The sequence below is a fragment of the Oncorhynchus masou genome, chromosome 15, assembly GCF_036934945.1.
Source record: "Oncorhynchus masou masou isolate Uvic2021 chromosome 15, UVic_Omas_1.1, whole genome shotgun sequence".
In the NCBI taxonomy this organism is placed as follows: Eukaryota; Metazoa; Chordata; class Actinopteri; order Salmoniformes; family Salmonidae; genus Oncorhynchus; species Oncorhynchus masou.
In genome coordinates this window covers 17722314-17746979 of record NC_088226.1, presented here as the reverse complement: position 1 = coordinate 17746979, position 24666 = coordinate 17722314, and the positions used below count along the sequence as shown (strand labels likewise).

Genomic DNA, 24666 nt, shown 5'->3' with positions numbered 1-24666 from the left:
CTTACTATGTGATTTTCTGGATTTTCTTTTCTCATTTTGTCTGTCATGGTTGAAGTGCACCTATGATGAAAATTACAGGCCTCTCTCATCTTTTTAAGTGGGAGAACTTGCACAATTGGTGGCTGACTAAATACATTTTTGCCCCACTGTAGGTTCCACTTTCAGAGGTACATCTTTTACAGGTAGGATAAATGTCTGTTTTCATTCTATGGAGTCTCATTGGAGTGTAATATAATTTGTCCAAAATTTGTAATTAGATTCTTTCATTTTTACATTAGTAGAGGAGCAGTATGCCCTGTCGCAAACTTCCGCCCATAACTCATCATTGATAGTCAGACCAAGGTCCTTTTCCCAGATTATTTTCAAAGGAGTAAAGGAGGAGCCTCCTTTCTCAGAAAGGATTCTATAGATATAGGAGATTTTGCCTTTAATGGATTGTGCTGTGACAAGAAGGGTTTCAACAACATTCAGCTGAGCTCTAAACCTCCTCTTGGAAGTAAATGAGGAAATTACATGTCTAATTTGAAGATATTTTTTCTTAATGGGATCTAGGCACATTGAATTCACTGCAGAGCTCTTGAAAGGATTTCAGTGCAGTGGTTTTCTGATGAAATGGGTCTGAAAAGGTCCTGATTCCTAGAGTATGCCAAAGAATAAAGTTGGCATCACTCAGGGCTTTTGGCAAGTCCGGACAATTCTGTGAAGTGTCTTGTGCAAGTTTTAAATTGACACGATACCTGTTAGCAAAGGTGTCAGCTAGAGATGACACGCAGGAGCTTGCAGGGATTTGTATACTACGTTGATAGTAATTAGCATTTTGGAATCTGAGAGTAAATAGAGCAGAAAATATTGATAAAAGTCACCTTGTCAGAGAAAAATGTACATGGTTATCAAAACGTCAGGCCAGGGTAAGCCTACATAAAACACAGCCCTTTTTTAAGTGTTTCTAAAATCCCCAATGGTAAAAATGTATGGTGGGAAAATGATTGGAATTATTTCCCTGTTTGACCGCTAGGTTTAATGGGTATTATGACACCTCCATTGGTGAACTGCCTGACTAAGACATCTTCATTTATCCACGATCTTGGAGTGTACATCAAAATGGAGGCAGGCTAGAAGAACTTCTCTGTAATGGTATCGAATGATGCTGTGTTACATGAGGCAATTTATACATTCTTATGACAGCAACAATCATTCTGGCTGAAAATCTTGTTCTTGAATGCAAGGTTGGGGGAGGATCGGAAGAAACTACACCACACATCATCTAAGCATCTGCATTATGTGTAACTAAAACACTATCTTTAATAAGCAAGAGGGCAACTTATAGTTGTACCCATCTTCATATTCTGGGGTGCACTATAGACTTTTTCCTTCAATTTCATGCTTTCCAAATAGTGAAGGAGTCAGGTGTGAGATGGACATGTCAGACACCCTGCCCAGCTGTGAACTACCACAACAACCACTTGGTGGCAGTATGCCTATACTTTATGAAGTCGACACACACACACACAAACACATACAGACAGACTTCCTCCTTTCTCTTATGTTGTCCGGGAAATCCTATCCCTATAATCAATGCTGAATCTCTACCTTCTCTCTATACACTTTATTTCATACTGGTTCTCACTTGAAATGTGTGACGCACAGTAATGGAGGTTACAGTGGAGCCGTGACCCATTTCCGATTCAATGGCACCGTTTCAAGCCGTGGGTGAGTTTATCCGGTACGATCTCCCTCTGTTACATGTACAGATGAATAGGGGTTAGTTATCAGTATATTTATCTTAAGCTTTGGGTTGTTATTACTATCTGAAACCCGAATGTGGTACTCTGCGAGGGCAGATATCCTGCCTTTTAGGGACACATGAGGGTGCTGTGAGACAGAGTTTCCTTTGGATCATCACCACCAGCCTGCAATGGGTTTTATAGTCTGGGGTTTGGACCTTGCTTGACTGACAATGAGTGAAAGCAACAATGACCTCAGGGCTAAATAGGATCCAATTAGCCATACAAATACACAGGAGACAGGCTAGTTAATATAGTTTGTTTTATTTGAAAAAAAGTTTCAAACTAAAAATGTTCTGTAAAAATGCATATTCATAGTGTTAATTTCCCCTTCATTTGTATGGTACACTCATCGCTTATCAACATCATCCTTCTATCATCCCTCGTTTCTCTTTGCCTTTTCTATCATTTGGAAGGTAGGAATGTGCAGCGGAGTCGCTATAGAACACACACTCTACAAACAGGATCACGATTACTGCTTCCCCCCACACAACCCCCCCCACCCAATCAAAATAGAAAATAAACAGAAAGCTATATGATTATCATCGTCACAAAATAAATCTCTTTGGCATTCTTCCCCTGCCTCTTACCCTCAGAACCCCCCCCCCCTCCCCTCCCAAATCAAGACATAAAAAACACCTCCTCCACAACGACATACATACTTTGAGGAAACGTCTGTTGTAGTAGCTGTAAATAGGGGCGGGCCTGCCAGACATGACGTTTTGGATCATACACACATTTTATGTTGAAGCACAATGTATTAAACCGCGATGCATATGTATACTGTGTTGGTTGAGTGTCTATAACTGTTGGTGAGCAAGACCGGTCCACAGGAAGAAAGGTGAACCAACGGTACCAGCTGAAGTTGTAGTTTAGTGTGCCTGTGAGACCACTCGGCTGGGAGAGAGTGGCTGTGTACACACATTCAGGGGAGAGGGTGCGTGTCTCGGAACCTCAGACCCAGCAGCAGTCTGGATCATAGACAGTTATAGGCAGCACAGGGACCGCTGCTGTTTCAATGAGCCACTGGTCTCATAACGTGGCGAACAGGACTTCTTGTCTGGACTCAATGTTACTGGTTATTGTTGAGGACTACTGTATGTGGCTCTGCATACCGCCATGTAAATTATACACATGGAGAAAAATAATAATCATCTGCAATGTAAATATGCAAGAAAACGCCTAAAACCAACACAGCATCTACAAGTTAAAGTTCAATTTCCCTCCACATTAATTGTAACAAAGCAACTTTTCATTTTGAGGAACACTAAATTCTTGTTATTGTTTTTTTCTTTTCTTTTTCTTGTGTTTTCTGACAACAGACCCTGATTGGCCAATGTCTCCCCATGAAATAGGAGTTTCCCTTTGTGGTGAAATCCTCTTTCAGCTGTCCCTCCATGGTGTTCACGCCAATTTCACCCTTTCCATTTTGTGCCTTCAATGGAAGAGGCAGTTATTTAGACATAATTCAATGTTTCATGTGGTCTTAAAATGTTGCAATTATGGTATGCTGAGTTATTCATTAGTGTACTATATAACTACAGAGCTCTGTTTTTTAATTAAATTTATTTATTTATCCCCAATTCCATAGTATCCAATTGTTTAGTAGCTAATATCTTGTCTCATCGCTACAACTCCCGTACGGACTCGGGAGAGACGAAGGTTGAAAGTCATGCGTCCTCCGATACACAAACCAACCAAACCTTCTTAACACAGCGCCATCCAACACGGAAGCCAGCCGCACCAATGTGTCTGAGGAAACACTGTGCACCTGGCAACCTTGGTTAGCGTGCACTGCGCCCGGCCCGCCACAGGAGTCGCTGGTGCGCAATGAGACAAGGATATCCCTACCGGCCAAACCCTCCCTAACCCGTACGACGCTAGGCCAATTGTGCATCGCCCCACGGACCTCCCGGTCGCGGCCAGTTACGACAGAGCCTGGGCGTGAACCCAAAGTCTCTGGTGGCGCAGCTGTGCGCCACCCAGTGCGCCACCCGGGAGGCCCTACAGCCATTCTGGGCGTGTGAGTGTCTGTGTGTATGTGTGTACTGGGGGAAAGTACGGGCTGAGTCTGTGCATTAGAGGAGCTCTGTGTAGCTGTGTGTATGCATCCACATCACTGACCTGGCCCTGTGTGTTAAAGGGGGTTCTGGGTAGCATCTACATCACTGACCTGGCCCTGTGTGTTAAAGGGGGTTCTGGGTAGCATCTACATCACTGACCTGGCCCTGTGTGTTAAAGGGGGTTCTGGGTAGCATCTACATCACTGACCTGGCCCTGTGTGTTAAAGGGGTTCTGGGTAGCATCTACATCACTGACCTGGCCCTTTGTGTTAAAGGGGGTTCTGGGTAGCATCTACATCACTGACCTGGCCCTGTGTGTTAAAGGGGGTTCTGGGTAGAATCTACATCACTGACCTGGCCCTGTGTGTTAAAGGGGGTTCTGGGTAGCATCTAAATCACTGACCTGGACCTGTGTGTTAAAGGGGGTTCTGGGTAGCATCTACATCACTGACCTGGCCCTGTATGTTAAAGGGGGTTATGGGTAGCATCTACATCACTGACCTGGCCCTGTGTGTGAAAGGGGGTTCTGGGTAGCATCTACATCGCTGCCTGGCCCTGTGTGTTAAAGGGGCTCTGGGTAGCATCTACATCACTGACCTGGCCCTGTGTGTGAAAGGGGGTTCTGGGTAGCATTTACATCGCTGCCTGGCCCTGTGTGATAAAGGGGCTCTGGGTAGCATCGACATCACTGACCTGGCCATGTGTTAAAGGGGGTTCTGGGTAGCATCTACATCACTGACCTGGCCCTGCGTGTTAAAGGGGGTTCTGGGTAGCATCTACATCACTGACCTGGCACTGTGTGTTAAAGGGGGTTCTGGGTAGCATCTATATCACTGACCTGACCCTGTGTGTTAGAGGGGCTCTGGGTAGGCCTGTCGGGGATCGTAGGCCATCTCAGGCATGTACTGCTCATGCATCTCTGCTTCCAGTGGCATCCCGCCCATTCCCAGGTCAGAGTAGCCATAGGGGGGGTAGCCTCCATCCAGCTCTGAGGGAAGGAGGGACAGAGAGATGAGGGATAGAGAGGGAAAGAGAGAGAAATGAGAATACCCAGGCAATATAGAATACCCAGGCAATATAGAATACCCAGGCGAACAATATAGAATACCCAGGCAAACAATATAGAATACCCAGGCAAACGATATAGAATACCCAGGCAAACAATATAGAATACCCAGGCAAACAGAGGCAAGCTTATTTGGAGTATTGACACTGACAGACAGTTTGCAAGCATCCAAATTACTAGACAGGCAGACAGAAATGAGCTTTGCTCCCATCAGCAGACGTTTTCCTGTTCACCTTCACCTCTATTCTATTCCATTAATGCTATTTCATACCCTGTTTAATAATGTGAGCACTGCGCTATGGATTAAGCGTCAGCATCGAAAGGACACACAGTGTTCTGGAAGGATGGTGACTAGTGTACCGCACGCGCACACACACACACACACACACACACACACACACACACACACACACACACACACACACACACACACACACACACACACACACACACACACAGGGGGATATATGAGGGATAGAGTTCAGAATTATAATTAAATATATTGAAATGAGGAGGATTTACTGTATGCAGAGAGAGGGATGGACCAGAGGAGAGAAAGACAGAGTGGAGATTCACAACTAGGACATATGACCGAGACCTAAGATTAGCAAGAGAAAGACACTGTATGACTGCAAAGAGACAGTAGTGACCGACAGAGCTAGGGGGGAAAACAAAATATAAATTCACCAGAGAGAGACAGAGAGAGTGCCAGTGTTTTTCTATAGAGAAGTGTTACGCAATCACAGGAAGGAGCATTAGCCGTGCAGTGGAAAAGAGAGAGTGGGTGTCAACTCAGCAGTGTGTGTGTGTGAGAGAGAGAGAGAGAGAGAGAGCGGGATAGAGTGCGGGAGATCGCTTGACGACGATAGATGGCCAGTTAATGGAAATGTAAATGACATGGAAATTGTGACCAGAGGGGAAATAGACAGGTACCTCTGTGAATTGAATGACATCCCCGCTGACATCCTACAGTGTACACCTCCTCCCCCCATTACCACGCCCCCTGACACCCTCCCCCCATTACCACGCCCCCTGACACCCTCCCCCAATTACTACACCCCCTGACACCCTCCCCCCATTACCACGCCCCCTGACACCCTCCCCCCTCTCCAGGACATGGCGGGAACAGACACATCAGAGAGAAACACACACATGAACGCACATGAATGCACACACACCCACACACAAACACACAATCTCTGGAGTACGGCCAGGGGGCCGAGTGCATTATATAAACAGCAGGGGTCCCCCACACTCCCAGGGCCTGAAGGACTGCTGAGGGGGAAAAGGACAAGACCTGGCTCCGGCTCTCTATAGACACGTGCCTCTCCTTTTCCTCCTCTTCTCTGATGCTCACTATTGCGTGTGTATGTGTGTGTGTGTGTGTGTGTGTATACGTTTGTGTCTGTATGTGTGTAGATGAGAAAGAAACTCAATTCTTTGCGATTTCTTCCCCCAATCATGTACAAGTATGTGTGTGTGCGTGACTAGTGAGACGAGGGCAGACTTTGCTGTGACAATGTTTGCACGTTGATTTAATGATCACCCTCTGGTACACACAGTCCACTTTCACAGCCACTGACAGGAAACCAATCAAGTGGCACTTAACCTAAATGAGGTCTGACTCTGGTGTGTGTGTGGGTGTCAATCCATTTCAATCCGTGTGTGTCAAATCATCTCTGCCTCTCTCTTCTGGTTCGTCGATCTATCTCCCTCTTGCCATTTTTTGGTGAAACGCAGTAGTGTAATGTAAGATGTTCGTTGCAGTAGTATAATTAAGCATTAAGGCCTGAGGAGGTGTGGTATATGGCTGATATACCATGGTGAAGGGCTGTTCTTACGGACGAGGCAACGAGGAGAACCTGGATACAGACCTTAGCCGTGGTATATTGGCCATATACCGCACACCCCTGAGGTGCCTTACTGCTATTATAAACTGGTTTCAAACGCAATTAGACCAGTAAATAGTCATTTTTTGTTATACCCATGGTACACGGTCTGATATACCATGGCTTTCAGCCAATCAGCATTCAGGGCTTGAACCACCTGGTTTATAATCTAGCATAGAATACAAAAGTGGTGTTACGTTGGTGTACTGTACTGTAGGATAGGACTGGTCCACACTCACCATCCGCCAAGTATGCAGCTTGCATGGGTACAGCATTGTGGGCCTGGAGAGAAAGAGAGTGATTGAGAAATATTCAAGTAAAGATGTACCATTCTAACTTCAATACTATACTTTTATCGGATAATACCCTTCTAAACGACAGAGGCAGACGTTAACTTTACATCTGGTGCCAACGACGCCCAGTCAGTAAATCTATCCCTTTGGAGTTCAATACTTCCTCATGGTGGATGTAGTGTAAACAGTAGACCTTTTCTGCTTTGGGCCTCCCTGTCTCTGTTCCCCTTGACAACCCGATGAGTCAGCAGGTTACCAGCTCGATGTGATTGATTAAAACCTATGCCAGATCTGCCACTAATCCAATCGGTGAGCCTCGATGGCGGTAATTATCCATTGAGCTTTGGAAGCCTGTGGCGATGTGTGGGGCTCGGAGATACTTAGCGCATTAGGCATGCAGGTTTTGAAATGATGTACAAACACTAGTGAGAGTTAGTTATTGGGGATTCATTTTTATGGTAATGCGAGCATGAACGGTAAACATACAGATTGATTACTGAGTGGTATCGATTGTGTCGTATCGATTGTGTCGTGTCCACTTGTGTGTTTTTGGATTTTGATACAGTTCTCCCCTGAAGCAATGACTGATCTGAGAAATATTGGATTGGTTTAAAGCAATCCAAGGGTGTAAGCCAGTCAAGCCCTTATAGACAACTGAGATCAACCTTAAAGGTGTTCAAACAGGGCCAGCCACTACTGACTGATCCTTGTACTGATCGCTCCCAGGCTATAGGCGACGTCAGAGGCAGAGGCTTACCATCTCCCAGGCTGCAGGGTCGTGTTTGAACAGTGAGTGGGTGAGCTCCACGGACACACGCTTCCTGTAGTCAGAACTCTTGTCCTCCGAGATACGGAAGAGAACGGCTGCTGCATAGGTGGCTGTGAGGGAGAGGTGTGGGGAGACATGGGAAGGAGGGAGAGGTAGGGAGGGAGGGAGGGTTGGAGGGAGGGAGGGAGAGGTAGGGAGGGAGAGGTGTGGGGAGACATGGGAGGGAGGGAGGGAGGTAGGGAGGGAGAGAGGGAGGGAGAGGTAGGGAGGGAGGGAGGGAGGGAGGGAGGGAGGGAGGGAGGGAGGGAAGGAGGGAGGGAGGGGGGGAGGGAGGGAGGGAGGGAAGGAGGGAGGGAGGGAGGGAGGGAGGGGAGGGAGGGAGGGAGGGAGGGAGGGAGGGTAGGGAGGGAGGGAGGGAGGGAGGGAGGGGGAGACATGGGAGGGAGGGAGAGGGGTGGGGGAGGTAGGGAGGGAGGGAGAGGTGGGGGGAGGGAGGGAGGGAGGGAGGGAGGGAGGGAGGGAGGAGGGGGAGGGAGGGGGGAGGGAGGGAGGGAGGGAGGGAGGGAGGGAGGGAGGGAGGGAGGGAGGGAGGGAGGGAGGGAGGGAGGGAGGGAGGGAGAGATATCAAGAGGTTGTTTGTCATTGCCTCTATGCTATGACAGTTATGATGAGTACCCAAAATGCTAATGGGGTACATAGGACAACATTGAGAAAGCAAGATGGGGAAAGAGAGATGGGAGGCAGAGATATCATGTTTGATTAGTCAGCACACATTATTAAAAGAAGATGGAGAGAGCCCAGGGAGAGATAGAGAAAGATGTCATATTTGGTTGTGGTCTGTGTGCATATGCTTGTGTGTGCGAGAGAGAGAGAGAAGGAGAGGGGGGAGTGTGGAGGTTTGTGTGTACACTCTTAAAAAAGGTTCTTCGGCTGTCCCCATTGGAGATCCCTTTTTGGTTCCAGGTAGAACCCTCTGTGGAAAGGGTTCTACATGGAACCCAAAACAGTTCTACCTGGAACCAAAAGGGTTCTACCTAGTACCAAAAAGGGTTCTACAAAGGGTTCTCCAATGGGGACAGCTGAAGAACCCTTTTAGGTTCTAGATAGCACCTTTTCTAAGAGTGTAGGAGAGGAACATGTGTGTGTGTCTATTTGTATGTGCAGTGCCTTTGGAAAGTAATCAGACCCTTGACTTTTTCCAAATGTCATTACATTACAGCCTTATTCAAATATGGATTACATTTTTTTAAATCCTCAGCAATCTACACACAATACCCCATGATGACAAATCGAAAAAATGTTTTTAGACATTTTAGCAAATGTATTAACAATTAAAAAACAGAAATACCTTATTTACATAAGTATTCAGACCCTTTGCTATGTGACTTGAAATTGAGCTCAGGAGCATACTGTTTCCATTGATCATCCTTGAGATGTTTCTACAACTTGATTGAAGTCCACCTGTGGTATATTCAATTGATTGGACATAATTTGTAAAGACACACACCTGTCTATATAAGGTCCCACAGTTGACAGTGCAGGTAAGAGCAAAAACCAAGCCATGAGGTCGAAGGAATTGTCCGTAGAGCTCAGAGACAGGATTGTGTTGAGGCACAGATCTGAGGAAGGGTACCAAAAAAATGTCTGCAGCATTGAAGGTCCCAAAGAACACAGTGGCCTCCATCATCCTTAAATGGAAGAAGTTTGGAACCACCAGCCAAACTGAGCAATCGGGGGAGAAGGGCCTTGGTCAGGGAGGTGAGCAAGAACCCGATGGTCAGTCTGACAGAGCTCTAGAGGTTCTCTGTGGAGATGGGAGAACCTTCCAGAAGAACAACCATCTCTGCAGCACTCCACCAATCAGGTGTTTATGGTAGAGTGGCCAGACAGAAGCCACTCCTCAGTAAAATACACATTACAGCCCACTTAGAGTTTTCCAAAAGGCACATAATGACTCTCAGACTATGAGAAACAAGATTCTCTGGTTTGATGAAACCAAGATTGAACTCTTTGGCCTGAATGCCAAGCGTCAAGCATGGTGGTAGCAGCATCATGCTCTGGGGATGTTTTTCAGTGGCAGGGACTGGGAGACTAGTCAGGATCGAGGCAAAGATGAACGGAGCAAAATACAGAGAGATCCTTGATGAAAACCTGCTCCAGAATGCTCAGGACCTCAGACAACCCTAAGCACACAGCCAAGACAATGCAGGAGTGACTTCGGGACAAGTCTCTGAATGTCCTTGAGTGCTCAGCCAGAGCCCGGACTTGAACCTGATCGAACATCTCTGGAGAGACCTGAAAATACCTGTGCAGTGACACTCCCCAACCAACCTGACAGAGCTTGAGAGGATGTTCAGAGAGGAATGGGAGAAACTCCCCAAATACAAGTGTGCCAAGCTTGTAGCGTCATACCCAAGAAGACTCAAGGCTAGAATCGCTTCCAAAGGTGCTTCAACAAAGTACTGAGTAAAGGGTCTGAATACTTATGTAAATGTCATATTTTTTTATTTTGAATACATTTGCAAAAATGTCTAAAAACCTGTTTTTAGTTTGTCATTACGGGGTATCGTGTGTAGATTGATGTGGGAAATGTAAACAAAAAAAAAATCTATTTCAGAATAAAGCTGTAACGTAACAAAATGTGGAAAAAGTCAAGGGGTCTGAATACCTTCCCGAATGCACCGTACATGGGACTGTTTTGAAAGTCTTTGTTTAAAGAACAGATATATGAATGTTTGTTGAAAGCCCAAGTGTTTGTTTAAAAAAAGAGAGCTGTCTAAAATCCACTAAAGCGCCAAGCTGCTGTTTATGAAGAGACTGACCGATGCCCTCATTGTTGGAGTGCAGCAGCTCCATGAGTGGGGCGGAGGCTCCCTCTGCGTCGATCATCTCCGCAGACTGCTTGTCCAGGGCCAGCTCACACAGCACCCCCGCAGACACACGCTTCACGTTCTCCACGTACGAGTACAACAGCTATACGGGCGGATGGAGAGAGGGAGGGAGAGCTCAGACACATCTGCTAAAATACACCAAAAACTCACAAGTACACACACTCGCTTATTTTCACAATTTTTTCCCACTTTCTTCTCTCACACGAGTGCGTACAACACCAACTGAGAGTTGTGTTAGATGTATTAGACATTCATGTATTAGACCTGTACAAAGAGTGGGATGGTCTGCATGCTGGCGATCTCTCCCCTGTTGACGGGGTCTCTAGCCAGGATGTGCAGGGCTCCTGTACAGCCCTCCACTATCTCCTCCATACGAACACCATCCTGAGTGGAGAGTGGGGAAGAGAGTTAGGAACTGTGTATGTGTGTGACTTTGTGAAACCCTCTGTGACGATAAGTTGATATATGGGTTTGTTTTCATCATTTAACATTGCGCGCGAGTGTGTGTGTGTCTGATCTACTTCATGTAAGCTGGTTTGACAATCTTAACAATACAACTTTGACACTAAGAGAGCACTGTATCATACAGAGAACACTGTATCCCAAATAATTTGGCCAAGCTCCCCATGGCTTCAAAACCGCATAAAATTAGTAGTAGACTTGAGAGGTTCTGTATGTGTGCGTATCCTGCCTCAAGTTTAAGTAAACTATTCACGGACAACGAATCAGTGGAAAAACTCCCTGGTCGTCTCTCACAAACTTAGCCCACACTTCTTATTTTCCCCTCAAACCACAGCTCTCTGTCTATACGTGTGCATATTGTTGTGCAGCTCAGAGTTCAAAGTGGGCCAGTGGACTGAAATGGATCTCTGTCACTGAGTCTCCCCATAGGCCGCTGGCCAACACTGGGTTGGAGAGTTCTGGGATGGGGCGTGTGCTGGAGCTGGGGCATGGCGGTGACCACATGGACTATCCTGCTGGGACCCTGTGTGGCGCATTGCACCCCTTTACCGAGTCTGAAATACAACCTACCATTTGTACAGTGTGAGGAACTGTTTCAAACACAGCAAATGCAGCCTTGGAATGTTTGTGATTTGATGTGCAGAGTGTTGAAAGAATGTTGCCTTGGGGGGCTTCAGCATATTTGAATTCTGTATTTGGCTGAGGTGATTGTGTGATATGGCTAGCAAGTAATGGAGTGGATTCATCTGTGGTATGTGGGTTGCAATGGCGGCGACTCACTCTGTGTATGTGCTGTAACTGCGAGTGACTTGCATATTTGTGATGAAGGTGACATAACTTCTGTCATTGTGGATTATGACCGTGTCATTCCTGTGATAGTGAGTCTTATGTGCTGAATGGTGTCGTGGCTGACCTGGTACGTCTGCTGAGAACTGGAGGCGTGTCTCTGGGTGTCCTGGTGAGCCTTCAGCAGCAGGTTGACCAATCGGGGGATGGCTCCAGCATCCCTCAGTGGGGCCTGATTGACTGGGCACAGCGCCAGGTTACGGATCAGACCAACCGTGGCCTATGGGAAAGAGAGGGGGCGGGTTGAACGTCGCTGTATGGAAAAAGCACCAATATTATCTCTGTTACTGCTACAACACCTTATGCACAAATACATGATATACTGCATGATTATGAGAGTGCATGTATGAAAGCATATAGTACACATTTATTAAGGACTTGGCACTGCAGTGTGGAGCTCATGTGAAAGAACGCATACGTACCCTAAGATATACACCTATATGTGCAACTGTGCAAGTGATGCACGCTGCAGCAATGTAACTGCAATCACATTTAACAGAACGTGAGATGCCATCTCCTGAAATGATGGTCTGGCTTACCATAACCCTGCCCTGTTCCCTCCCATTTCCCATGCCCCGACCCCTAGCCCCAACAGGGGCCAATAACATCTTATATAGTCCCCTTTTAAAAAACTCATTCATTTCACATCATTAAATAACAACATCTCCTTTATTAAAAGAGCTCCGGCTGGATTGAGAATCCTCCACTGGCGTGTTCTGTGATGGAGGTCTGGTTGCCTAATCCTCCACTCACGCCAGTGCGCGCACACACACACACACACACACACACACACACACACACACACACACACACACACACACACACACACACACACACACACACACACACACACACACACACACACACACACAAATCCCCTGCTGTCTGTCAGTGAGGAGTGCAGATCAGGAGGAAAATGCAGGCATTGCCCGTTGCGTCTGCCTCCACACCGTGCAGAGAGAGAGAAAGGGAGAGGGCGGAACGATTGGCTAATTCAACCTGTAAATGAAAGATTAGATCTTGCTTGTGCACAGAACCTGTATGTGTACGCAGTCACAGATGAACATACACACGTGTACATTCCAGCATACATATTTATATGTCTCTCTCTGCTTATTCATATGAGTTTGGATAGACAAGAACACGCACACACACGCGCGCGCACACACACACAGTATGAGGTTTAAATTCAGAAGGTGTAAATGAGTGATTAGGCACAGCTTGGTGCAGACAACCCTTTTGGCTGACGTAGAGCAGAAGGAAGCAGAGATAGAGGAGGTGTGTGTGTGAGGGAGAGAGAGAGCAGTGTGTGTGTGTGTGTGTGTGTGTGTGTGTGTGTGTGTGTGTGTGTGTGTGTGTGTGTGTGTGTGTGTGTGTGTGTGTGTGTGTGTGTGTGTGTGTGTGTGTGTGGGAACTATATACAAGTCAATCAGAGATAATGAACTCAGAAAGCCTAATAGCCCCTAAATGGGAAGTGTTGTATACATGGTCAAGTAATCAGCAATAAGCTGCCAATACATGGATAGCTAGCTGCCAATACATGGATAGCTGGCTGCCAATACATGGATAGCTGGCTGCCAATACATGGATAGCTGACTGCCAATACATGGATAGCTGACTGCCAATACATGGATAGCTAGCTGCCAATACATGGATAGCTGGCTGCCAATACATGGATAGCTGGCTGCCAATACATGGATAGCTGGCTGCCAATACATGGATAGCTGACTGCCAATACATGGATAGCTGGCTGCCAATACATGGATAGCTGGCTGCCAATACATGGATAGCTGACTGCCAATACATGGATAGCTGACTGCCAATACATGGATAGCTAGCTGCCAATACATGGATAGCTGGCTGCCAATACATGGATAGCTGGCTGCCAATACATGGATAGCTGGCTGCCAATACATGGATAGCTGACTGCCAATACATGGATAGCTAGCTGCCAATACATGGATAGCTGACTGCCAATACATGGATAGCTGGCTGCCAATACATGGATAGCTGACTGCCAATACATGGATAGCTAGCTGCCAATACATGGATAGCTGACTGCCAATACATGGATAGCTGGCTGCCAATACATGGATAGCTGGCTGCCAATACATGGATAGCTGACTGCCAATACATGGATAGCTAGCTGCCAATACATGGATAGCTGACTGCCAATACATGGATAGCTGGCTGCCAATACATGGATAGCTGACTGCCAATACATGGATAGCTAGCTGCCAATACATGGATAGCTGACTGCCAATACATGGATAGCTGACTGCCAATACATGGATAGCTGGCTGCCAATACATGGATAGCTGACTGCCAATACATGGATAGCTGGCTGCCAATACATGGATAGCTGACTGCCAATACATGGATAGCTAGCTGCCAATACATGGATAGCTGACTGCCAATACATGGATAGCTGGCTGCCAATACATGGATAGCTGACTGCCAATACATGGATAGCTGACTGCCAATACATGGATAGCTGACTGCCAATACATGGATAGCTGACTGCCAATACATGGATAGCTGGCTGCCAATAGACCTTTCTGTCAGTTGAAGTAGAGGATGAGAGATGTCAATGTTTACCTGCTGCTACAGATGGGGGACATGTGTCACTGGAGTCGTGAAGTCACACATGGCCACTTGCCAAGTGCACATGCATAGGCCTACACGCACACACAAAGAGGGTACAAATACTCTTAAATTGATGACTTTCCTCTGTCCTTAAAGACCAATGGCAGGTGAAAACACTAGATAGGTGCCTACCACACTGCCTTCACTCCCTCATCAAATACTTTCAGATCAGAATTGGGGGAAAGGACACAAGGAAAGAGCGCAGATGGACTATTGGGACACAAACCCGACACACAGAGAGGCTAGTGCACATCGGGGTAAAAATAAAGGGCCATTCTTGTGGACCAGTGCCCATGGGAAAGACAGAGCAGGACAGCAGGACACACACATACCCTCGACCATTGAAGTGTTCTGATCCGATTGGCATGAACTCAAGCGTGCTTCACGGATGCTGCTTGCTGGGAGCGAATCAGAGGAGATCAGAGACTGCAGCGCGGGGTTGGAGGGGGAAGGGAACGTAACCTTCCTTATCATACTAGTTGACTGTCGAGATCACAAGAGAGGAAAACTACCACTCATAAAGTAAAGATGGCATTAAAACAATGATAACATACCACTGATATTACTAGTATCCAACTATTGCTATACTGTATTACTATTGATATTACTATTATGCCTACTATCATTTTACTATATCTACTCTATATCAACAGCATAGCTAATAATGTTAGACGTTGGTTTACCCTCATACTAGGCTGACATTTTAGCTTGATTTATTTCGTTGTGAGAGTGGTTATTCTGGCAAGTTGAGCATTTAACTCTCTTGCTATCCTTAAATCCACCTGCTGTCAAAGATGGGTGTGCACTATACCCTGATGAAACAGACAACAATAACACATTGATATGAATTTACAAGGTAGCCACTGGGATTCAGAGAAACATCCAACCAATCTTGTTTTCATTGATAAAGAATGACATCGAAGGCCTTGCAAATCCCAGACGATGTTATCATTGTTCCACCATGGCGTTGTTGTGTGAAGCATGCTACACTTACTGCCTGCGAGCAGCCCCTTCTCTCCCTCTCTCACCCAAATTAGCCATTTCTATTTTACTTCATCTTTGTGTATTTTCTCTCTCTCCTCCCTCCCTCCCTCGTTTTCTCCAAAACAAAAACAAAAAGCTAGAGAGGGGACAGTGGGAGCCAGCGGGTGTTGTCTGAGGCAGCCGAATGGTCTCCAGAGCAACCCAGCGGGATTATGGGAAGCACGTCCTGTGCCCTGCCACAGGGTACAGCACAGTACCTTGCCTGCACTACATCTCGCATAGTGGACAACTTCTTCCCATATGCAGGTCCCACTTTCTCCAAAACATCCCCTCTGACCTGCTTTCATTTAAAAGTAATCATTTATTAAAGTACGACAATCTTCAAACCACAGTTCCAACTAAATGAAGGGCTCCATTCAATATGTGTCGCTGAAGCGTTACAGATTCCACAATAGAAATGTGAAGGTCATTTCCGATTGGACCGACATATGAAGTGTTTACTATGAATAAAGTCTCCATTAAAGCGGGAACATTCAATAACGCTGTAAACCTGAACTTCCGCAATGCAAATGAAATAGAGCCCTAAATAGTACAGCCATGTTGTTTCCAATTCAAGTCAAAAAAAAAAAATATATATATATATATTAATATGTACAGTGCATCACACATTGCAAAGAAGGGGACAATGAGTGGTGGCTGTATGTAATGATTTTAACCTCACTCAAGCACCCGTTAAATGAGGAATCATTAAAATCTGACTGCAGCTGCTGGATATAGACACATAAATAAATGGATGTACCACAACCGGTTATTTAGGTAAACAAAACAATCACAAAGACAAAACAGGCAGCCAAACAAAACAACCGAGCACTCAAGCCAGACAAAACAATAAACAAAAGATCAACTGGTCAGTCAAAACAACCACAACTAGCCTGCAAACTTCACTCTCTGATCTTTCACCCCTCACCTTCAACTTAACCAAAGTTCAGTAATGGAGCTACCAGCCAGACAAAACAACGAGACAGACAAAACAACGAGACAGACAAATCAACGAGACAGACAAATCAACGAGACAGACAAAACAACGAGACAGACAAAACAACGAGACAGACAAATCAACGAGACAGACAAAACAACGAGACAGACAAAACAACGAGACAGACAAAACAACGAGACAGACAAAACAACGAGACAGACAAAACAACGAGACAGACAAATCAACGAGACAGACAAAACAACGAGACAGACAAAACAACGAGACAGACAAATCAACGAGACAGACAAATCAACAAGACAGACAAAACAACGAGACAGACAAAACAAGCACAGAATACCTTTTTCTCACCTCTTCCCCACTCCCATCCCCTCCCCAACCAACTATCTCCCCCCTCACCTTCACCACAGGCCAGTAGTGGGGCTGCCCCAGCAGCTTGACAATGGCAGGAATACCATAATGCAGCCGCACAGCATTCTGGGCCAGCTCAGCGTCCTGGTGGCGTGACGTCAGGTGGCGCAGGGCGCAGACGGCGGGCTCAGCCACATCCTCCTTTTCTCCTGCCCGCAGCACGGCGTGGATGAGCGCCTCGACGCCGCCGCACTGCGTGACCAGGGTCTTGTTGCGGGAGTTGTTGCAGGTGAGGTTGGACAGGATCCCCGTGGCGCACGTCAGCATGTTGACGTCGTCCGAACCCAGCTGTCCCACTAACACCTGCAGCAGGCCGTCCAGACCCTCCTACAGACAGAGAGAGAGGCGGGTCGAGAATTCTTCATTTGTCCATCCTTTGTTTGTTCATTCTATGTTTTACTGTAGAACTCCAACTATGTTACTGTCTCTGTAGAACTCGATGATACCGTCTTCATCAGGGGAGAACGACTGCCCCTTTGAAACCAAAGAATTTCAAGGCCGACCACGGGACTGTTAGCAGAAAACAGGATCTCCCATTATAGTGGATGGAAAAATGACCCTCCACATGGTCAATCTTCACATTTTTGAAGACAATCATGGCACCAATAGGTGCCTTTCTAATATACCAGCTGTATGTCCTTGTACCAATTATCTTAAAATCGCACACAGAAGAAGTTATAAGGATGGTTTAGTTGTGAATGGCAGCCAGCAGTACCCTGGTCGGCTTTCATCTGGAGTTACTCAATGAAATGGGGCAGCCCTGAGCTTGCCTGCAACGTCACTTCCTGGAGGAGCTCAAACTGTGCATGGTACATCCCCATAAGACGCCATCTTAACCAACTTCATTTGGCTTCAATGCAATATGGAGTCTTCACATAGGAATAAAGGGTGTCATGTGTTCGATGACTTTGTTCATTCATACTGTATATACAGTCATTGGTCTTTATAGACTCTCTGTATTAGTCTATGGTACGGTCTATGCTGATTCAAAATGGACTCTGTGGTTTCCTGACCTGTTTAGTGGCAGCATCAGACAGGTTCCTCAGGGTCCAGAGGCAGTTCTGTGTGAGGCGCTGGCTGGAGCCAGTCAGGTGCTGTCCCAGGGCCTGCATGCCCCCTGGAAGGATGAAAGAGGAGGTTAAAGATGGCTCCTTTATGGATAGGATGAGACAACACACACACAGACACACACATACGTACAGACACACACATACGTACAGACATACACATAACACACACACACACACACACACACACACACACACACACACACACACACACACACACACACACACACACACACACACACACACACACACACACACAAAACACACACACACACTCACCAGCTTCCACTATGGCGGGCTTGTTGCTTGGGCACACTGAGAGAACTTTGAGCACACGGCTGGTGGTCCACAGCAGTTTCTCATAATTATAGTTCCTCATGATGAAGACCAGCCCCTCAGGGCCCCCGTTGGCTAGGATGATAAGCTGAGAGGAATAACAATGGAAAAAAACACTGTCATATACAATGAAATATCGTTACAGAGTTTGGACATTGCATTACATTGCATTATTGATTATTGTCTCAAATATGATTGTTTGAATAATAATAGCAGTATGTGTATTTGATTGAATTATATTCACTTAATATTCAGCATATTACTGATGTAATACAGGGTATTAAAGACACAGTATTATTATTCTAACAATCATATTTGAGACAATTCATAATGCAATGTAATGTAATGTCCAGACTCTGTAGCAATGCAGCTGAAGGTAGCCAGTGGTAAGGCCATGTACAGTGTACGTGTCTGTGTTCATGCACACACACACACACACACACACACACACACACACACACACACACACACACACACACACACACACACACACACACACACACACGCACCCTTGATCCCCTGCAGTGCAGCTGCAGGTGGCACTAAAAGGGATCACGCATAATCCTGACCTGCAAGTACACACACACACACACACACACACACTCTCCCCCGACTGCAGTGAAGAGATGCAGGTAGTCCGTGCCAATACCACTATGCCAAATATGATGTCTCAAGCACTATCCACACACACACACACACACACACACACACACACACACACACACACACACACACACACACACACACACACACACACACACACACACACACACACACACACACACACACACACACACACACACACACACACACACACACACAGTGCCAATACCACTATGCCAAATATGATGATCCCCATGCATACATGCCAAAGACCCCCCCACCCCCCACCACGCACCTTGCTTTCCTGGTTTCCATAGGAGAGCAGCTGCAGGCAGTCAGTGGTGATGGCCAGGAACTTGGGGTTGCTCTTTTTCAGCAGGGGCACCATCCTCTGCAGGCCGTCGGCCAGGCGCACCGCCATCTTGGCTCCCTCCTGGTGCAGTAGCAGGTTGTGGAGGGTGGTGATGGCATAGAACAGCACTGACTCCATGGGAGAACTGAGGGAAAAGGAAAGGGGAGGGGGAGGGGAGGGAAGGGGAGGGGGAGGGGAGGGAAGCAGGGAGAGAGGGGAGAGGGAGGGAAATAGAGAGGCAGAGACTAGATGAAGAGAGGGAGGTATGAGAGAAATTAGCATGACCTTTCTTTTCCCAATTAGTTCCCTCTGAATTTCATTTGCTTTAATTTGTTTTTTAAAAATTTGCCCTTGCTGCTCCTTGTATCATTAAAAAAAACATTTCTCTTTCATGAATCTGCATCTAAGTCCCTATTTGACATTCTTGTACAGGGAGGTTTTTCCATTTGTATTTATGTGAATTTTGTTTCTGAATTAATTAAATGTCTTAATTTAGTTTCTGTCTGATGCCCCCTAGACTGTTATACAGGGTTTATACTGTGTGAACAGAGATAAAGGGACTCTCTGCCTGAGAAATGACTATGTAAAATGGCCACCACTTATCGTGAGTTTAAAATGAGCCTGGTGGTCAGGTTGAAATGATGTGCAAACCAGTTTGGCCAAGTTAATGAGCACAGGATGACACCTCATTTCTGATGGGTAATAATGTGATATGCTAATATCTTAGCCTTCAGGCAGTAGTGGACATGGTGGATTGGATACACACACATAAGCATGTACGCACGCACGCACGCACGCACGCACACACACAGACACACACACACACACACACACACACACACACACACACACACACACACACACACACACACACACGCCCATGCTTGCACACACACACACCACACACACACGCACACACAAATGAGCACACACAGCACGTACACAACTGCAGATGCAGAGAGAGACAGACCAGAACAGTGTGTGCCTAAATCTCTTTATTTCTAACACTGATTTCTACCTTACAATTCTGAATTCTACCGTATCTATTTTTTCTCTCTTTCACCCCCTTGCTTTTTCTCTCTCTTTCTTTCACTAATTCACTCCCCATCAAACCACCAACCTACAATGCCTATACAAATATAAATACATCACTCCATCCATCCATCCATCCATCCATGTCTATTCACCCCAACCAGTCCATTCTCCACTTTAACCATACAAGTATTCAAACATCTACCGATCCTTCTATCCACTAATCCATACCTACTCCTTCACATCAAACCATTTTCCAACAATCTATCCAAACATCTGTCGACACTTCCCTCCCTCCATCTATCCACTCCCATCTACCCCTCAACATCCATCCATCCACCCACTAATCCCTCCCTCCTCTCCTACCTGAGCATGCGGACCAGGGCGGGGATGCCCCCGGACTTGAAGATGGCGAGCAGGCCCTCTCTCTGGTGGGACAGGCTGTGGAGGACGCTGGCAGCACAACGGGCTGTCTCCATGTCTCCCGTGTTCTGCATGGCCCGCACCACCGCCGCCACCATCTGGGGGGACTGCATCAGCACCCGGCGAGACGCCTCTTTCCGTGTCAGCTGGTTCACGATCATGGCCGCCTTGTTGACCACCACCTGTGGGGAATGAGACGTTGCATATTTGTCCATTTCTGCGCATGCAAAATGGTGGCATTGGGTTGGGACCCATTATTAGGTCTGCACACTTCTTTAGGACTATGGCTTTAATAAAACGTTGCACTTCGTCAATTCATTGGTACATCGAACATGGTCATTGATAACAAGATTTAGGAACAGACCACGACTTGAGTTTGAATTGTGAGTAGAAGACAGAGCAGGACTGGGTCCATCATGACTTTCAATCGCAATCAGAACTGACCACATAGGCCTCAACTCAAACAATGTTGTACACTGAATCACTTAAGGACACCTGAAATGATGCTAAATGACAACATCAACCTAGAGATGATTTGTTTCTGGGGTAGTCCTAATCTGTGTCCAATCTAATGGGCTCAGTCACGACCTTGACAAGCACAGCCAGAGCCACAGAGAGCTCGGAGTGTCACGACTTCCGCCGAAGTTGATGCCTCTCCTTGTTCGGGCGGCGTTCGGCGATCGTCGTCACCGGCTTTCTAGCTGCCACCGATCCACGTTTCTGTTTCCATTTGTTATGTCTTGATTGCACACACACCTGGTTCCCATTACGTCACTATTATTTCCCTTTTTAACCCTCTGGTTCTCATTATGTTTTGTGCGTGATTGTTCCTGGTTTTGTGTTAGTCTTTTGTGTTGGAGTTTGTTATCCCTGCGTGGATTTATTTATTGGCTGTTTTTTTTTCCAGAGTAAAGTACGTTATTTTACTCAGTTCTGTGTCCTGCGCCTGACTACGTCCTCGCCTCTGCACAACTGACACTTGACAAGGAGCTAGTCAAGCATGGAACTGGATCAATGCTAGTCAGCAGGACGGTGCTCAAGTGTGAGGAGGGACAGCACACAACAGTGACAGAGTCAATGTCACTATTGAGGACATAATAGTACTTCTATGGTACAAGAGACACGGTACCTTCAGAAGGTATTCATACCAGTTATTATTCCACATTCCTCATTCCACATTGTGTTGTGTTATGGCCTGAAATAAACAGTGATTAAATAGAAACATTTCTATCACCTAGCTACACACAATACCCCTTAGTGACAAAGTGAAAACATGTTTTTAGAAAGGTTTGCACATTTATCTAATTTACATACTTTCTAGACCCTTGGGAGCAATTACAGCTTTGAGTCTTTCTGGGTAAGTCTCTAAGAGCTTTCCACACCTGGAATGTGTAACATTTGCCCATTATTCTTTTCAAAATGATTCAAGCTCTGTGAAATTGGTTGTTGATCATTGCTAGACAACCATTTTCAGGTCTTGCCATAGATTTTCAAGTAGATTTAAGTCAAAACTGCAACTCGGCCACTCAGGAACATTCACTGTCTTCTTGGTAAGAAACTGCAGTGTAGATTTGGCCTTGGGTTATTGTCCTGCTGAACTGTGAATTCATCTCTCAGTGTCTGGTGGAAGGCAGACTGAACCAGGTTTTCCTCGAGGGTTTTGTCTGTGCCTAGCGACATTCTGTTTATTTTTTATCCTGAAAAACTCCCCAGTCCTAAACGATTACAAGCATACCCATAACATGATGCAGCCACCACTATGCTTGAAAATATGGAGATTGGTACTCAGTAATGTGTTGTATTGGATTTGCCCCAAACATAACACTTTGTATTCAGGACAAAAAGTGAATTGCGTTGACACATTTTTTTTTGCAGTATTACTTTAATTCCCTTGTTGCAAACAGGATGTATGTTTTGGAATACTTGTATTCTGTACAGGCTTCCTTCTTTTCACTTTGTCAATTAGGTTAGTATTGTGGAGTAACTACAATGTTGTTGATCCATCCTCAGTTTTCTTTTATCACAACCATTAAACCACCATTGGCCTCATTGTGAAATCCCTGAGTGGTGTCCTTCCTCTCTGACAACTGAGCTTGGAAGGACTTGGGCTGTTGCAGTGACCATATTACCGCCACACAGGCAGTCATGAGTCAAGACCACAGTAAAATTCCATGTGACTGTTGAGTCACATTGATCTCCTTTTATGCACTCTGAACATGCTTTGGTAGTACCCAATTTTGCCATCTACCATCAGGTCCTAATGGCCTGGTACTCAGGGCTCCATTGTCCCTCGAACCACTCTGACACCCATGAAAGTGCTTCGAAAAGCACATCAAACACTTTCCATCAAAACAGTAGGCCTATCGTACTTTTAAAACTCACCTCACTGTGATGATCAATTTGAACTAAGAAGTTCAACAGCAGGTTGAAACAGTGTAAAACATGATTGTTGTGGATGTTGTTTGAAAGCCTAACACAACTAAATGGACAGCCTCTCTAAGGTGATGATTAATTCAAAACACACATAGGTGATGAGCCCAAGCCCGAAAAATAAAAAAAATAAAAAAATGATGATTGTGCCGTTATACAACACACAGCCTAGTGCACATTACGCAAGGCAGAAAAACATTAAAAAAACACTGATTTAAGATGTCTTGGTACATAATTGGTCTAGCTTATGCTCCAAAATTAAATTAATTTGAATAATCGCCTTTGAGTGTGGACCGTATTATTATACATACTGGATGGACTGGTTACTTTATGCTACTCTTCAAAATGTCTATCCATTAGTCTTGGAGAGAACATGTAGCCAGCCCTAGGTGATGCTCTTGGTTCATTGTTGGTGCAGGGCGGTTTACACTTAGCCTGATTTTGAATAGCCTACTAATAGGGATTTAAAAAAAATATATTTTCATAATTAATTGAGAGTCACATTACCTTCAGCTATACAGAATATCTCACCATCATGTATTTCCATCTCCTCCACTCTCTCCTTTATTCCTTTCCTGAGCGAGCAGACGGGCTGTCAACAGTTTAGTAAAATATGTTTAGTTTGCGAAAACATGTTACTATTGATGTTCCGGAACAGATTTAACTTGGTTTCCCAAATTAAGCGCTGGGTAGCTGCAGGAACAAGGTTTGAAAGCCAATGGTGTATAGCGTTTGGGCAGAATATCACCTGTCGGTCTATGAGAGCATGCTCCCCAGTGGTTGATCAGTGGGTCGAATCTGTGTTTGAAATTCAACTGCTCTACTAAGGGACCTAACAGATAATTGTATGTGTGGGGTACAGAGATGAGGTCGTCTTTCACAAATCATGATCAACACGATTATTGCACACGGAGTGAGTCCATGCAACTTACGTGAGTTGTTAAGCAACGTTTTACTGCAGAATTGATTTAGGCTTTGCCTTAACAAAGTGGTTGAATACCTATTGATTGAAGACATTTCAGATTTACATGTTTTAAATTAGTTTGTACACATTTCTAAAAACATAATTCCACTGACATTACAAAAACATTTCAATTTAATCCATTTTAAGTAATGGGGTTTGAATACTTTCTGAAGGCACTGTACACAGTACACACTATTCTCTTACAATAGTTACTGGCTGAATCGTTTCCAAATCAGCCTATTTGTTTAAACAGTGTAATTGAGTTTGATCAAAGATTGCTCCCAGCAGGCAGGGGACACACACACACAAGGTCATCCATTGGAAGGTCTTTATTCTAGAAATCAAAGGCCATATTTTCAAT

At 45.6% G+C, this 24666-nt stretch overlaps 1 protein-coding gene across 5 annotated transcripts in view; it reads right to left on the bottom strand.

Moving 5' to 3' along the window:
- Window positions 1-3032: 3032 nt before the first annotated feature.
- Window positions 3033-24666, bottom strand: part of LOC135555801 (junction plakoglobin-like) — a 58666-nt gene continuing 37032 nt past the window's right edge. For 3 of the 5 annotated variants that reach the window (XM_064988537.1, XM_064988538.1, XM_064988539.1), the window contains exons 5-16: window positions 20855-21093; window positions 19400-19601; window positions 18445-18589; window positions 18112-18215; window positions 17087-17425; window positions 12131-12283; window positions 11020-11139; window positions 10687-10837; window positions 7853-7974; window positions 7042-7084; window positions 4686-4835; window positions 3033-3219 (exon numbers count right to left, since the gene is read on the bottom strand). In XM_064988537.1, coding sequence (XP_064844609.1) covers window positions 4699-4835; window positions 7042-7084; window positions 7853-7974; window positions 10687-10837; window positions 11020-11139; window positions 12131-12283; window positions 17087-17425; window positions 18112-18215; window positions 18445-18589; window positions 19400-19601; window positions 20855-21093 — 1755 coding nt within the window. In that variant the 3' untranslated portion in view covers window positions 3033-3219; window positions 4686-4698. The remainder of the gene's footprint in view (window positions 3220-4685; window positions 4836-7041; window positions 7085-7852; window positions 7975-10686; window positions 10838-11019; window positions 11140-12130; window positions 12284-17086; window positions 17426-18111; window positions 18216-18444; window positions 18590-19399; window positions 19602-20854; window positions 21094-24666) is intronic. The other 2 variants (XM_064988540.1, XM_064988541.1) reach the window with 2 other exon arrangements.